At 41.5% G+C, this 15,938-nt stretch overlaps 2 protein-coding genes across 2 annotated transcripts; both read left to right on the forward strand.

The window, feature by feature from the left end:
* Window positions 1-321: 321 nt before the first annotated feature.
* On the forward strand, window positions 322-4,487 carry epdr1 (ependymin related 1). The gene is made up of 3 exons (XM_063219234.1): window positions 322-675; window positions 2,253-2,461; window positions 3,335-4,487. Exons 1-3 carry the CDS (start codon window positions 428-430, stop codon window positions 3,523-3,525), a joined length of 648 nt encoding a protein of 215 aa, XP_063075304.1. The 5' UTR covers window positions 322-427; the 3' UTR covers window positions 3,526-4,487.
* A 306-nt stretch (window positions 4,488-4,793) lies between these two features.
* stard3nl (STARD3 N-terminal like) lies at window positions 4,794-14,702 on the forward strand. Its single transcript, XM_063220357.1, has 9 exons — window positions 4,794-4,931; window positions 6,285-6,568; window positions 7,891-7,968; window positions 8,583-8,660; window positions 9,708-9,761; window positions 10,109-10,229; window positions 10,598-10,699; window positions 13,112-13,173; window positions 13,539-14,702. The coding sequence occupies exons 2-8, from the start codon at window positions 6,377-6,379 to the stop codon at window positions 13,168-13,170; spliced, it is 684 nt and encodes a 227-aa protein (XP_063076427.1). The 5' UTR covers window positions 4,794-4,931; window positions 6,285-6,376; the 3' UTR covers window positions 13,171-13,173; window positions 13,539-14,702.
* The last annotated feature ends 1,236 nt before the right edge of the window (window positions 14,703-15,938 follow it).

Consider the following 15,938-nt stretch of genomic DNA (forward strand, 5'->3'; position numbering starts at 1 on the left):
ATATGAGCCAGCCTCCAGAAAGAATCATCCTCCTCAGTCCTCACCCAAGGATGGACTGGCTGGCCAAAACTGATCAAACAGTCTTAACTAAGCAAGAGGAAGAAAAAGCTCAATGGCATACTACTAACGCATACAGGGGTTATCCAAAGTAGCCTAATAAAAAAATAGCCTGGAGAAAAATTGCCTAGATAGCCTAAGTGGTCAGTTAAGGATGCCAAATAATGTTTGTTTTGGTTTGTTGTGTTCTTGCATATGACCCCGTTACGCAAACCAATAAGATGCTTCAGAGCAACGCTGGAGGTCAAGTCTGCGTGCGCCGGATGACGCCCATGCGACCTGACGCCCGGTGCGGCACAATCATCCCTTGTTCCAGTTGGACAGCTCGTAGGAGCTAGATGTCAGCTTGGTGCACCACGCGAAATTAATTATGATGGAAAACACGAAGGCAGTTGTGCTTTGGCTTGCATTTTGCGTGTCATTTGTAATATCTGCGTTGGGGAATCCAGCTGGTGCATCCCCGGCCAAACCTTGTCTTGCTCCTGTACAATGGGAGGGGAGGATTGTGGTGTATGATCACGGTACGGGGCGCAACTCCCGGTCCGCTATATCATACGACGGAGAAAATCAACGCATTCGGATACTTGAACACAAGAAAGGACATGTTCCATGCAAAAAGTATGTAGGCCACACTATTTATGATCTAGCTAAGCGTCGACGCGTACAAATTGTGATAACTACCCAAGTATCAAATGCAAAAACCCGTTTTAGATAACGTCGACTAAATATACCCCATTTATGACGCTTGGCGCACATGCTTTTTTTTTTTATCCCAACAAGGGTGTGTTTCACTACAAACAACCTGTTTCCATTATATGCTACTTTGTGCTGCTGTTATAATAGTATAATAATAATAATAATAATAATAATAATAATCATAATAATCATAATAATGTTGTTGTTGTCAACTCTATTACCATGTTATTATTATGTTGACCTACCAACATTGTACTACTGCTGTTGCTACTATAATAATAGTCTATTGCTACTTAAACTAATACAAATACTAAGCATATTTAATAACAATATAACAATACTACTAATGACAAGGTTGTTGTTGATGATTGCAATGATGATGATGATGACGATGATGATGATATTCATGATAATGATGATGATGATCATTATAAAAACTACTAAGTATTGCCCATGGGTCAATGTGATAAAGTGACCATCACTTGTGGGTGTGCTCTGACATACAACTAAAGCAGAGTTGAATAATTAATTTACATATATTATACATTCACATATTAAGTCTGTCAGTGCAGTATTGGGTGGGTTGGGGGGCGGTGATTAGCAGGCGAAGGGAAGTCAGATAAGAAGAGCAGATGGTGGGGGGGGTTTGGTGAACCAACAGCCTCCATAAAGGAGAAGGGTGGGTGGGAGGGGTTGGATATGCGGTCTAGTCAGTCACCTATGACATTATCTTTCTGTGTCATCTTGTGTGCTATTAAAAAGCTGGATGGATCTGATTGAGTGAGTAAAAGTCCAGCTAGATCTTCCTTCTGCCTGATCTAACAGAGATTTCATTAATTAGCTAATCTACCTGGCTGAAGGGGTTTGGTAACTGTTGTTTGGATCACCGAATTGGCTTAAATATGCTGTTTTTTGTTGTTGTTTTTTTTACTTTCTGGACCCGGAATATCCTGTCATGCCCTTTGGCCTCTTTGGTGATGTAACAGTCAGAGCCAGTTTGGTCCCCCAGTAGGCTTGAGTCCAGGCAGGGCATCTCCTCCTTTACTACAAATCGTGTAAGATGGAATGACAAAACATAAGGCTATTGGAAGAGCATCCAACTATGAGCCACAATGTAGATCCAGGGGACCCCCACGATACGTAACTACTGTTTGAAAGGCCCCAGTGATGGGTGATACAAGGGATACTGATGCCATCTGGTGTAGTGGTTGGTCAGAGCAGTTTGATACACCAACATGGGTTTAGGTTTCAGTGGGGACTACAGTCAACATTAATCTTAACCCCTGACCTTACTGTCACCAAAATTGTAATGGCTATGTTTTAATCTGTTACTTAAGGCTCTCAGTAATTGCATAGCAATGTTATTATGATGTCGTTGAGTATTTCCAGCAAATTATAGTGAATAGGCCCGCCAGCGACCCCATCTGCAGTAAGAGGCTGCTTAAATGAAATTGTATGGTTTTTGCGTCACTGAAATATTTTGTGTGATTACTTTTCAGGTACTTCGAGTACATCTACTTATATCAGAGGGGGATAATGTTCCAGATTGAGCAAAGCACTAAACTGTGCTCAAAGTTGGCTCTGACACAGGCATGGGACCCATTCGACATCCCTGACAACTCCACATATGAGGACCAATACTTCATTGGAGGCCCTGGAGATATGATTGAAGTGCAAGAGTGGTCTGACAGAAAGCCAGCTCGCCAACGTAAGGACTCATACATAGTATTTGCTATTATTATTATTGTTATAATATTCTTCTATTCTATTCTATGTTTCCCTATATGCCTATGTTAAATGTTCAATGTTAAATGTCTAAAGTGTTATTTATTACTTCATCACTGTATTGTTACTGGTTCATCACTGGTCCATCACTGTCACTCACCAATGTTAAATGCTCAGTTATTATATTACTTCATAGCTGTTATGGTCAATCACTGTTACTTGTCCTGTCTTGCACTTTGATGTCAGTTTGTAAATGTCCGTCCTGTATATGTCTATGTCCTTTCATGGTATAGAGCAGTGTTTCCCAACCTTTTTTGTCTTGTGTACCCCCAAGCCTTGTCGTTGTGCCATGAGTACCCCCTATGTCAAGTTCTATATCGCTTTCTCCATCCCACTGTAACTAAGCTCCATATATTTGTTAACATTATTTTTTTCCAAGTACCCCCTGCAGGGTGCTCGCGTACGCCTAGTGGTACACGTACCCCTGGTTGGGAAACACTGGTATAGAGAGAGAAACGTTATTTTAATTTATAAAACAAAGGAGATAAGCACTCCGCGCTTCTAAATTAACAATCCGGTGCAACCAGAGCAGGACCAAAATATAGGCAAAAAGGGAAAGAAATCTGGTGCCACACGGATGTCTATTTTCTGTAATTTATTTTTTAGTGCAGTGAGACTAACGTTTCGACATGCGTCTTCATCAGAGTCCTCGATTATTTTAATTTCCTTGTATGATCTGTGCATATGAAAAAAACTGACAATAAAAACTGACTTGACTTGACTAGACTGATATAAAGTATTCCTTACATCAGTAATCTTATATTGCTTTTCCCTTTTTTTGTTTCCTGTCATCCAGATGAAACCTGGGTGGGTGTGTACACCATGATAGACTGCTACCCTGTGCAGGAGACGTACACAAAGAACAGCAGCGTGACCACATCGACACGGTTTTTTGATCTGTTGCCAGGCATCAGTGACCCAGGGGTTTTCACACCCCCAGGCACATGCCAATCAGCCAGCCCAGAGAGGATTACATCAGAATGCTGAGTCACCGTTTGCATCACTGACATGTTTATTTACTCTATTGTCCTCTCACGCTATCATTGAGTTTGAGATGTCTTTTTTGTAGATAGCACTGGAAAGCATTAATGTCTGTACGCAAGAATGAAATGAGTGCTGAACAATGATAATCATGTTGATGTGTGGCTGGTGTGTTTAGCCAGATTAACCGATGGAGCAGTGCAGGCAGGGGTGGATTAAGACTTAAAACAGGGGTGGGGAACCTTCAAGGGCCGTAAAAGTCCTCCAAGGACCATACTATGAACACAAACCAGGATTTCCCCTGGCACTTTAGGCCTATATTGAAGGCAGCCACCAACAGACGCCTTCTCTGAGTCCCCTGAATATAGCTCAATTGTTTTGCAAATTGAATTTCTAAGATTCCTTTACAAAAGACATATTTCATATGAAGCTGCTTAACAATAAAATTATGTCGGAGGCCGAATAAAACGGCTTCAACAAGGGCTGCAAAAGGCCCTCAAGATATAGGTTCCCCACAGCTGCCTTAAGGAATCATCAATGGTTTTGGAGGGCATGCGTAGTCGCAATGGTGCACGGGGGGTTATGATGGTGGGCTGGAGTAAAATTGTCTTGGCACCTTGGGACCTGCGGTCTGCTGCGTGGGCCCAAAAGGCCTGCTCATTTATCCAACCCTGTCTACAAGATGAGAATTCCAAACCGGTTGTGATTTGCGCATTTTGAATGTTCTTTTATAATAAAATGTTATTAGATGTTGCTACTCTCTCGCTGTTGAATCACACTTTCTCTGCTGTTAAGTAACCTAAGCTTGTTGGCAATTTCCCCTTAATGAACGCACACTAAAAAAATACATCCTATGCCCTTTTCTAATTTTAATGAATTTGATGTGCATTTCATTAGGCCTATTTACACAACTACAATGTTTTCCCCTTTAGGTTGTGTTACAATAAAGCAAACATCTGTCTCAAAAATGGTTTAATTACTGTCTGTCTTATGAATTATCCTGTGATTTGATGTTCAAGTTCAGCACATTTTGCCATCAAGTAAATGTTCATTTGGAAAGTGAGGGTTTTATAAACCCCTGGTCTCATAGGCCTACTTATGTGTCTTCAGTGCCAAAGGTACTGTGTCTAAAGATAATAGGCTTAAGGCCAATATGAATGACAATAAGCATCATCATTAACATGCAACGTTGCCATCCAAAGTCATCTCTGTATCCGAAAGTCCCCAGGCCTACATATCCCATGAAGCTCTCATCAAAGAGTGCTTTCATTATTGTCCGGCAGGAACAAATGACACAGCACTGTAGTTCTCACAGGTTGTAAAGAAACCGACCGTTCAGACAAAAACATCGATAGCCAGAGGCATAGCTTGTCAGCCTGTTTGCATTTTTCAAATTCGGATATAACGTAAAGGTAAGATACAATCCTCTAGGTCTATATTTTAGTAGTAATGGCGCCTTGCGTGAGCTAGGCTACTTAATTCATAAATTTCCATTTCAGTGTCGTGCACAACGGCATGCACAGCTACCATTTTACTTATCGGTTTGATTAGGATTTGATTTCCGTTTGATAGCGATGCTATTTATTTGACAGACCTGGCACCCAAAAATAATATTATTATCAATGTATGCAATTAGCAATGAGTGATTCATTCTGAGCGAAGTTGTTTCCGCTATCTAGCACAGCAGTAGCAGTTTCGATTTAGCAAATGGGCCAGACGTTTTCCCAAGCAATTGGCCTCCATTGTCAATAATAATGTCATTATTCAAGTCTATATCTGCAACTTAAAGAAACTGTGAACTGGATAATATAATTACACTGATATAACTATTGCGCTTCTGGCACGCAAGTGCAGGTCGCTGACTTGCATTGTTATGGTCGTGATTCACATGATTTGGAACACTTGAGAACTGGGTCGCTAGTAAACATGTAACTTGATCGAGGAAGTAGCATGTCGGCCTATGTCCTACTGACGATGCATGTCCTTGGCTTTTGCCGATCAACACTAAAACTTGCCTGTTTTGTTATCGATGGGCCATGTAGCAGATTATGAAGTTAGTGTACCTACTTCTGACCAATTATCAGATCAAATCCCACCACCCCTTGCATGAAACAAATTCCATCACGATATTCTGCATGCCAAAAGATAGCTGTGTGTTTTAACTTTTTCCCAAGTGCACATTTGTCATTGGAGATGAAAGCTGTCTTTCAAGGATGCATATGCTCTTGTAAAGGCCTCATAATCGCTGTTGATCTGTATGGTCGTTAGTCCACTCAGGAAATGATTCTGAATTTTACCAACCTTCCATGTGAAAAAAGGAACTGAGATGTGGCCCTTTACACAAAGCTTTCTGACATCAACATAGGCTTACTGTAAATCACTACATGAAGTGTATTGAAGTGCAGTTGTTCAACTGTAGTATGATTTTTTGTTGCTGTTCAGTGACCTCTAACCCATCCGTCTACAGCATCTGTTAAAGAAGAATGACTGGTTTGAATATTGTTTTCAATTGTGTGCCTACATTTCAAAACCCACTGTTGCTCAGAGTATAAGTATAACAGTACACATTACACGTTGCAATGCTTACACAGAGTCCACAAGCCTACCCAGCAGTAGTCCGAACCTTAATTTCCTTGGGGATCAATCCTGGATTACAACTTCTTGGCTCTTTTACCGTACAGCAGTGATGTCCTTGTCCTTACCCACTGGTCAATGCTCACCACCACTCAATTGTGCTGTGTTCCCCCTCCCCCCCATCTGAACAGGAGATGTGCGTACAGTGATGGCAGTCCAGCGCGCAGGTGGCCTTGACTGACTAAAAGATCATTGGTGTGCATCCATCCGGGAGTAGGCAGGTATGGATAGCGAGTGCGGCAGCAGTGTGGATTGCCGGACCACACCTCGGGGCCTGGGCTCCATAAACTCGGCTCACACCGAGCTGTACGAGCCAGCGGAGAAGAAATGCATCTCTGACGTGAGGAGGACGTTCTGCCTCTTTGTCACCTTCGACCTGCTCTTCGTCACACTGCTGTGGATCATAGAGCTGAATGTAAGCACCAGAGGGAGACGACGTTGACTATGGCTTGGTTAAGGGAAAGACTTGGCCGACTTTGACTGAAAGAGTGGAAAACAAAATATTACAAACACCATGTGTTTGTGTAACTGATGCCAACCATACGCATGAACGGCCATCCGGGTACTTTGCTCATGAATGTGCGTTACGCCCCTTTATGTGTGAATACAAACCGAATGTCTCATCAACTTATATGCCACATCGGATGGCCTACATGAACACAGTCCATGCTTCAGTCACGGCTGTTTGGCTCTATTATTTGAACAGCCGGCAGCACAACACGTTTTCGGCATGTTGCGCGTGAACAACGCTAGTCTACAGTTCCATATCTTTAGTTTATTAAACCCCAACATCACTAATTGACTTGCATGGGTTGTTTTCCCCCACAAATGGGCGTAACGCACATGGAAAATGTCACGCCATTCATGAGTATAGGCGTAGCTAGGGGTGGGCCTGGGTGGGCCTGGGCCCGCCCACTTGACATCCAAGCCCGCCCCATTCACACTTGACGGTCAACTGTTGCCTCATTGAACTATAATTAATGGCATAGCACTGAATGATAATTAATCATTTTGTCAAAAGTCTGGTTCTGTGATTTCTATGATTTCCATTTCAAAGTATTATTTTTGAGCGCGGTATTATAATATCTACCTACACGCTTTCGGGTTGGGCCCGTCCGATTTTTTCTGGGTCCACCTTTTTTAGTATTTCTGCCTACGCCCCTGATGCCAACTAGAAGAATTGAGTGGCAGAAAGTTTGTAAACTTCCCTCCAGACGCTTTATACACATACAGAAGCGCTGAGTTAGCTGTCTAGACCTTTAGATCAATGGTGTTGCACTATGCCTCCCATGCCAAACCAGGGCGTAGACTGGAATTAAGCGAGTTTGAGCCCCAAGTGGCGGACTACGTAGGCTTAATGGGTTACCAAAGCGGAGCTCTGACTGCTACACCAAAAAGCCAGGCTCACTGGTGGGACAGTCAAGAGAACACTAATGATGCTGTTTAAAATGGCCTTGTGACCAGTTGGCTATGTTGAAAATAGGCTTGGGATCACGTCAGTTGAAAGTTGAGATGAATGTCTGGAAAAGGCTGCATTGTTTAATAATCTTAGCCTGATGGGTTAATGTGGGTGTGTGGAAAATGTAGAAGATAACACTATTTTATAGTATTTTTATCATGGTTCTGAAGGCTGCGCTTATGTTGATGTCCGTAATAAAATCATTGTTAAGAAAAAATAGCATGTTTTAAAGACTACATGTGGCCCTGTTTTAAACAATCTCTCTTCATCTGTTTCAGGTAAATGGTGGTATTCAGAATCGACTGAACGAGGAAGTCTTGAAATATGACTACCATGCATCATTTTTTGACATTTTTGTAAGTGGGACCATTTGAATGACTTCAGCCATCTCGAAACTTGTCTTTTGCTATAGTGTATTACAGGTATAAAATGATGACACTAGGTATTTCACGCAAATTTCACCAAAGAGTATCCAATAACTAGTTCTAAGTGTAATTATGGGCAGTCATGGGTGAGCGGTTAGGGCGTCAGACTTGCATCCCAGAGGTTGCCGGTTCGACTCCCGACCCGCCAGGTTGGTGGGGGGAGTAATCAACCAGTGCTCTCCCCCATCCTCCTCCACGACTGAGGTACCCTGAGCATGGTACCGTCCCACCGCACTGCTCCCCATGGGGCGCCACTGAGGGCTGCCCCCTTGCACGGGTGAGGCATAAATGCAATTTCGTTGTGTGCAGTGTGCAGTGTTCACTTGTGTGCTGTGGAGTGCTGAGTCACAATGACAATGGGAGTTGGAGTTTCCCAATTGGCTTTCACTTTCTTTCTTTCACAATTAATAATAGGGCACAACTGGCTCAAATGGGCGTTACTCGTCCTAGCAAGGCTAGGACACTTCACTTTGAGAAATAGCCACTGTGACCGGTAACTTCTGAAGTTGTCTCTTTCTCAACTCTTCTCCTTCAATGCCCTACAGCTGCTGGCGGTCTTCCGATTTGCATCCCTTATCCTTGCGTATGCTGTGTGCAAGCTGCGCCACTGGTGGGCCATTGCCGTAAGTTTTCTTTTATTTTCTCCATGCAGTATTATGTGGATACAACAGTCTTAAGCGAATAGTGACTTGGGACAGTCGTGGTCTAATGGTCAGAAAGTTTGTACTGGAGTCAGAAGGAAGTCCAAATCCGATACTGTCAACAGCTGAAGTGCCTTTAAGTTTGCTACCTAACCCCACATTGCTCAAGGAACTTTAACCAATGAAGTGGGAAAGTCTCGCCCTTCTACTTTCAGACCTTGGGTCACATTTTGTGAATGGAATTAATTGGAGAGAGGCGAGCCAAATCCTTATTCCGTTTGACATGTGGTCTGGATTTCACATGATGGCATTGGATTTTAAAGAGTTACTGTAGATTGGCATCAGAAGACCACTTATTTTAGGCTGAAGTCAGGCAGCTGGCCCTACTGTAACTGAAGTGGCTGAGTACATCAGATGTGCAACCTCTCTTGTGTAGTCCAAATAATTTTGTATTTTTGCACGCACACAACTCACAAATTGCTTGACAAGTGAAGTCGCCAATCACACATCATTAGTAGAGGAGCAGTATATGTGTGATCAAGGGGGGTTAAAGAAGTGTATTGGAAGATAGTTTTAGTCTGTCCATTAGATCCCAGTCATTTTTTTTTTTACTTCTTGGGCCCCATGAAATTTTGACTTAGGTACTCTACACATCTGTACCTAAATAACTGGAAGTTGGTTTGGATAGACGCGTCTGCGAAGTGTAAGAAAATGACAGCAGAGGGCAGTGTAGCCTTTCTAAGTGAAACCCCACAGACAGGAAATACTGTACGTCACAATTCATATTAACACATTATTCCGTTTTGTTATAGCTGAGGAAATCCCATGGACGTGCTAATTACACTTCAGATTTAGCAGCAGCATGTACCTAATCTTTGTACCAGCAGCACTTGTCCTCTGTTTTGATGGTTAATATATTACTTGATATGCAAGTCAATAACTAGAGTAACAATGTAAGGATGCTGTGTCATGGACAGTTGAGAGCTGTTTGGTTGCAATATGAGAAGTATTGTGTTGCTCTCTCAACAGGTTACAACAGCAATCTGCACTGGTTTCCTGATTGTAAAAGTCATTTTATCAAAGGTAATACATCAGCCATTATCGTCCTTTATTGCTCACCATTGAAATGCTCCTTTAAACAATTTAACTAGATCATCTTATTATCAACATCCCTTAGAACCTCCCTTAGGATTTGTACAGGAAGGTGTTATGTATGTATGTTATGTATGTTTGATGTGTTTGCACACTTCTCAGATGAACATTTGTCAAAATCAAAATCAAAGTCAAAGTAGAGAATTCAGTTAATGCTTTACCAGTGCTATCTATGTGTATTTATGCTGCATTGAAGAAGAACATCTCCATCCCTGTGTGTCTGTCTGTCTGACGGCCTGCGTCTCTCTATTCCTCTCTCTATTCCTCCCTTTTGAAAGCTCTTATCCCAAGGGGGACCTTTTGGGTACCTGCTGCCCATAGTGTCATTTGTGCTGGCCTGGATAGAGACCTGGCTGCTGGACTTCAAGGTGCTGCCACAGGAGGCTGATGATGAAAACAGTGAGTTTAGTAATCATGGAAACCACACATGTGCACAGTAGTACATTGCGCATACATTCACTAATTTGTGCTATGCGGCACTGTTGATGCTGTTACGTACTTACATTTTGCTGTACTCTGTGATAATGGCAACACGTCCTTGAATCAGTTTTGAGCATCCTTGTAATCAAACAATCGATTTCAAAAGATTTCCAAAATATACAGAAAAGCAGATTATTGGCAAGTAACAAATACATTCACATAAACATTATGTACACAGTGTAACAGACATTGAAATATCTTTTGCGTATCTAAGCCTATTTTCCTTTGGTGAATTAAGCCATTGTACAGTGACATTTGCAGTAAGATTGTGATGGTGCCCTGTTTAGGATATCTGTCTGTGTTGGATGCTGCTGAAAGGGCCCCTCTCATGCGCCACCCTGGCCCGATGTCTGACGGCCAGTTTTACTCACCTCCTGAGTCTCTAGCGGGTGAGTAACACAGTTTAAAGTCTTTTTAAATCAATTTTCAATGGGAGAGTACAACATTTTCAAGCCTCCTCCAATGTCCCTCAAACCACAAACTTTAGATGATCAGATTTTCAGAGCCATTTTCAGGTAGTTTTGAAGTGCGTGTCGAGGATATTCTAGCACTCCAGACATTTGTGACCTATTGAGAAGTATTATACAGCCCTCTAGTAGAACGTTACGAGAGCTTCCATTCGTTTTGAATGGGCTTCTATTCCCAGACGTTCGGTGGGCAACTATTTTTTGATAGTGCCTGCTGCGCCCAAATAATGACCAGTTTATGCTATGTTTTGGTATTGACACCATGTACTGTATGGGATCATTTTTATAATCAAATTCATTTTTACTAAGTGTGCATTATCAAAAGTCATCTGACAGCTTGTTGAAAAATGGCTGCTTTTTTTACAAAATGTTGATTTTATACAAGCAGAAAAAACAATTTTAACAGTTTGTCACTTGTATTCCCCAGAATGTGTAGAGCCCCACATTAGTTTTTTTACTTTTTGAAATTGTATTTATTGAGTTTGAGTCTCCAAAGTATTTACTAGTAGTAGTTATGTTATAATCTCTTTTAAATAGAAACCATAATGCATTCATATATTCAGATAGGCCTGCCATCTATATCATCACAGTACACCAGAGAGCAGATCACCTACCTAACTAGCTTGGCAGCAGTATTTAAATTTTTAATTAATTCATAAAATGAATGTAAATTAAAATTAAATTTTATTTTGTGTTATTTTAGCTATCAACTTTTAAACTTGCGTTTTTTTTTGTTATTATGAGCCGCTATGTTGGTTGGGCTGGCTGCGGGAAACTTTCGCTTTTAAGGGGTTTCTGTGTAGTGTGTATTGACAGTGTTTTCTTGAAAATGGGCTACATTTTGTGCCTTTTTTTGTCTGATGAGCATAAACCTTTGTCTTTTTTAGTGATGAAGAACTTGAATAATTAATGATATAACGGAGGAGGTTACTGTTTTTTAATTGACATTATTATATGGTTGTGACGTCATCGGTCGAATGCTCCATTCATTTCAACGGGGCTCCCCAACGTTCGCACGTCTGTTATTTTTCGATAACGGACGGGTTGGTCTATAACAGACCGCTGTCAATGGCAACAAGACTTTTCACTGCTAAAGCGACTTTTCAACAAGACTCTAATCAGCTGCTGTGATAGACAGCAACCTGTTGTCCTGGCTACCTAGCTGTTGCCTAGCGGTGTTCCACAACGGCACTGTTTTGTTTTGCGCAGCAACAATCTTAACATTAAATAGGCCTAAAGAAATGTCCCCGCCATGTGTGAATCATTTAAGTATATCCATATAATAAGCGGGTTAACTTTCGGCGAGTCGGTCGCTTTGTGGAATAGCAGCACTTCAGAGAGAACAAGACCCCTCCGCTCCGCGTCGGGGTCTAAAGATTCTCTCTGTCGTGCTGCTATTCCACGGTAGCGACCTTCTCGCCGAACGTTAACCCTTACTTAAAATTGCCAGAATGGTGAAGTTAACCAATTTAAAAGTGTCAATGTGTTTTTCATTACACATTTTTGACAACAGTAACATCACATGTACAGTCAATAGTGTACTCTATATGAAGAATAATAAGTTGACCGTTTGAGCTAGTGTTTTAAATGTACAGCGGCATAGGGATAAATAGGGCCTTAAACTGGTTCATGTTATCAAGGAATGGGCAGCACAGTTGTGTGTACAACATAGTGTAATGGTTCTAGATGGTTTGAAATTGTCTATTTTAAACAGGTAGAACAACATATATGATGACTTCAATGGATAGAGGGTGCAGTGATGCTTAGCCATTCTGATATAGTTACATTTGGAAACAAAAAAATCAGATTAAAATAAGAATAGATATTTTAGATGGTGTAGGGCCTAATGCACAGACGTATCCACAGGAGACATTCTAGCCAACTGTGTGGCTCAATATCCAGCAAGGGTCCCATTAATCAAGGGTGTCTGTATGTGGCACACAACACTTAAAGCTGAAAATGCTCTACCCATAGACATTCATTTCATATCTGGTGTGTTTATTCTTTCCCTTAGTTAATTTGCCCACTTTCCCAGTGCTATTTATAAGCAGATGTTCTATTACCGTTATTACCGGTATGTGTTAATCGTTATGGGCGTGCAGGTGCAATCGTTTCTCAGAGATACTTATCTATTAACCGCTCATTTCTTAGAAAAGAAGACGTGTTTTATATAACGCACACTGACTCCCGGAAATGCACCCACCCATTTTCATGTTCTGATGTGGTAAAACTTGCGAGGACTGTATGTAAATGTTTTGCTATTACGATAAAATGTGGAAACCCCTACCTCGCTAATATTTTGTAACTTCTTATTATTATGTTAATGTATTTCAGATTCAGATGATGAGTTGTTGGATGACAGTAAACATGACCCTGAGAAGCCTGTCATCTAATAGGTAAAGTATAAAATATACAGCCGTATTTGCTTCTACTACTACATCCCTTTCATACAATTTGAGTGTGAGAAGAGTGAACATTTCAGACAAACATTTAAGACAAACACAACATACTGAAAAGTATGCAAGATTCATCTAGTAAGGTTTTTAGATAGATGAGAAAATATCTATTACAAAAGCTTTATTTATGTAATTAATTTATGTGGTGTATTCATTATAATTCCGTCATCAAATTTGTAAAATACATAAACATTTCTTGATAAAACCTAAACATAAACCGTTTCCCAAGTGTGTGCCTATCATCCTGATGATGCACAAACCGAGATTCCACAGTTTGGTCACCCCTTCTGTCTCCACTGTTGCAGGGAACTACATGACGGCCATGAGGCATAAAAGTATGGACACCATGCCGCTGTCTGCCGACTCTACAAGGATCAGCAGACTTGTGGTATTCACCCTTCACAACAAGTTTGTCTGACCTGGAGCATGGCAAAGGAAACCACTCTTGGGTCCAACACTATTCTGTCTTTTAGTTTCAAGGTCCATTTGTGTCATTCCACAGAACAAACGTTTGACACAACAGCACCTAAAATATATATATGATGTATATCTTTTAAGAAATGATAAGTCTGTGCTGTCACCCATGAGCAAAGCCCGTAGTCTGGTGGCTACACTTTAGGGGAGAGAGGATTCTGGGTTTGCTCAGTGCCTGTATGATTTGCTCTGCTTGATCTGCCTTGTACCCTTAAGCACGCTCACAGATCCCAGTGTCTTCACTGCAGAGACACTTAAAAAAAATGCTGCAGCACTCCCGCGATAATGTGTCAAGATATGACTGACGTATGGCGACTGAATGGGTGTTAGGAAGTTAATGTCATTAGTATGCACAGTACATACAGCTTCCCTTAACATGTGAAATTCATTTGATTTGTATTTTAACAGTGCATGGTGAGGCCAAGCCTCAGTCATCGGTGTTTCATGAAGGCGTTATTGTGCCCAGTGAAGGACCTCAAGTGTTGCCGCACTGGGGTTGAGTCATAATCAAACTCCTATTACTGGACGCCAAACAATATACTCTTTACTTACGATGTGAGGTATTTTTATGCATGAGTATCTAGTCTCTTTATTATTATTTTTTTGTTGTTGTTTTTTTTCCTTTTATTGTTGATGCTTCATTTGTGGGCCTCGTTTTCACCTGAAAATCACTGTGGTTTTTTTTTGTTTTGTTGCCAAAATAAAGTGACACAAGATGTGGCAGAGCTCAGTTTTGAGCTGCAGCCAGGCCTTGCCTGTGCCATGCTGTGCTGGGGCTGCATGCATGGATCTGGTACTCTCCTCTCGGAGGTCTAGAGCCTGCTGCACTCTTGCTGGCCTCACCTGCAAAGGGCTCTTACACTGTCCACCAGTCGTGCTGTTTTGAAATGGGTGTGGGGGAATCTTTTTGGCGCATTGACACCACCACCCTCTGAAATGAAATGTATGTTATGTGTGTTTTTTATTTTATTTGCCGTAATAAACACAGTTTATTATTTAAACGTATAGTATGTGCCTATTTCTTTTATTTTCCATCAGATCAGATAGTCTTAAGCTTTGATGTATGTGTGAAATATGCACACAGTATGTACTGTAGGTATGCTTACAAGCTCATTTGGGTTCACACAATTCTCCACAAGGTAGAGCATTGGTGAGACTTAACTTCTCTCTGATGTAGTCCTAGTCCCTATACAACCAAAGAAATATAGGCGTGTGTGTGGGTGTGTTTGTGTGTGTGGGTAGAATGTGTGTACAAACACTTCTGTTTCATGAGCTTTCGCGTGGGCCTGAGTTGCAAGCATCTGATGTTGTTCATGGTTGTTTGCCCTTGAAGGTGATGCGCTCTTGCAGTGACCACCTTACCCACAAATAGTCGAGTGCTCGAGGTGATGACGCGGTTCCGGTCGGGAGGTTAATGGCGTTGGCGTGAGGCACCGTGACCCCGACACCCTAATATGTAATTTACAACTTAACTAAAGAAGATTTGCTAAAGAAAAAAATTGAAAATTAAAGAAAGAAATGTAAGTGTACTGGACTATCGCAGATGTCCGCAAAAACAAGATCAAAGGGAAAGAAACAAGAGTTGGCGTCCAGCTCAACCATGGAAGACGCACAGGAAATTAAACAGCTGATCACGGACTTGAAATGCTCCATAACGGGAGAGATCCAGGAGTTTCGAAAGGAGTTTAAAAACTTCAGACAACAAACAGAGACCGACATCAAAACAATCTTGCAAGAAAACAAGCGGCTGCAGGAAAATGTGGAAGCCCTGGAAAAAAGAACAACCGAGCTGGAAAATAGGATGAGCCAGCAAGAAGATGACGCGTGGAGATATCAAACGCAGATTAAGGAACTCCAGAAACAGGTGGATAACATGAGCGACCAGGTGGATTATCTTGAAAATAAATCTCGGCAAAATAACATATGTATATACAACATCCCAGAGAAGAGTGAAGGAAGCGACATGATGAACTTCATTCAAACATTATGGCGAGAAACTTTGAAAATGGAAACGGAAATTCCAATAACCCGGGCGCATAGAATAGGCCAAGAAGAAGAGGAGCGCGTGAGACCGATTATTGTGAACTGTTTGCATTTTAATGACAAGAGAGCGGTGTTAAATGCAGCCTGGTCGAAGGAAATAACGTTTGCAGAAGAAAGGATATACTTGGACCACGACTTCACCACGAAAGTCAAGAAACAGAGGGCGAAATACCGTCCCTTAAGAGAAA

The sequence above is a fragment of the Engraulis encrasicolus genome, chromosome 16 (genome assembly GCF_034702125.1).
Source record: "Engraulis encrasicolus isolate BLACKSEA-1 chromosome 16, IST_EnEncr_1.0, whole genome shotgun sequence".
In the NCBI taxonomy this organism is placed as follows: Eukaryota; Metazoa; Chordata; class Actinopteri; order Clupeiformes; family Engraulidae; genus Engraulis; species Engraulis encrasicolus.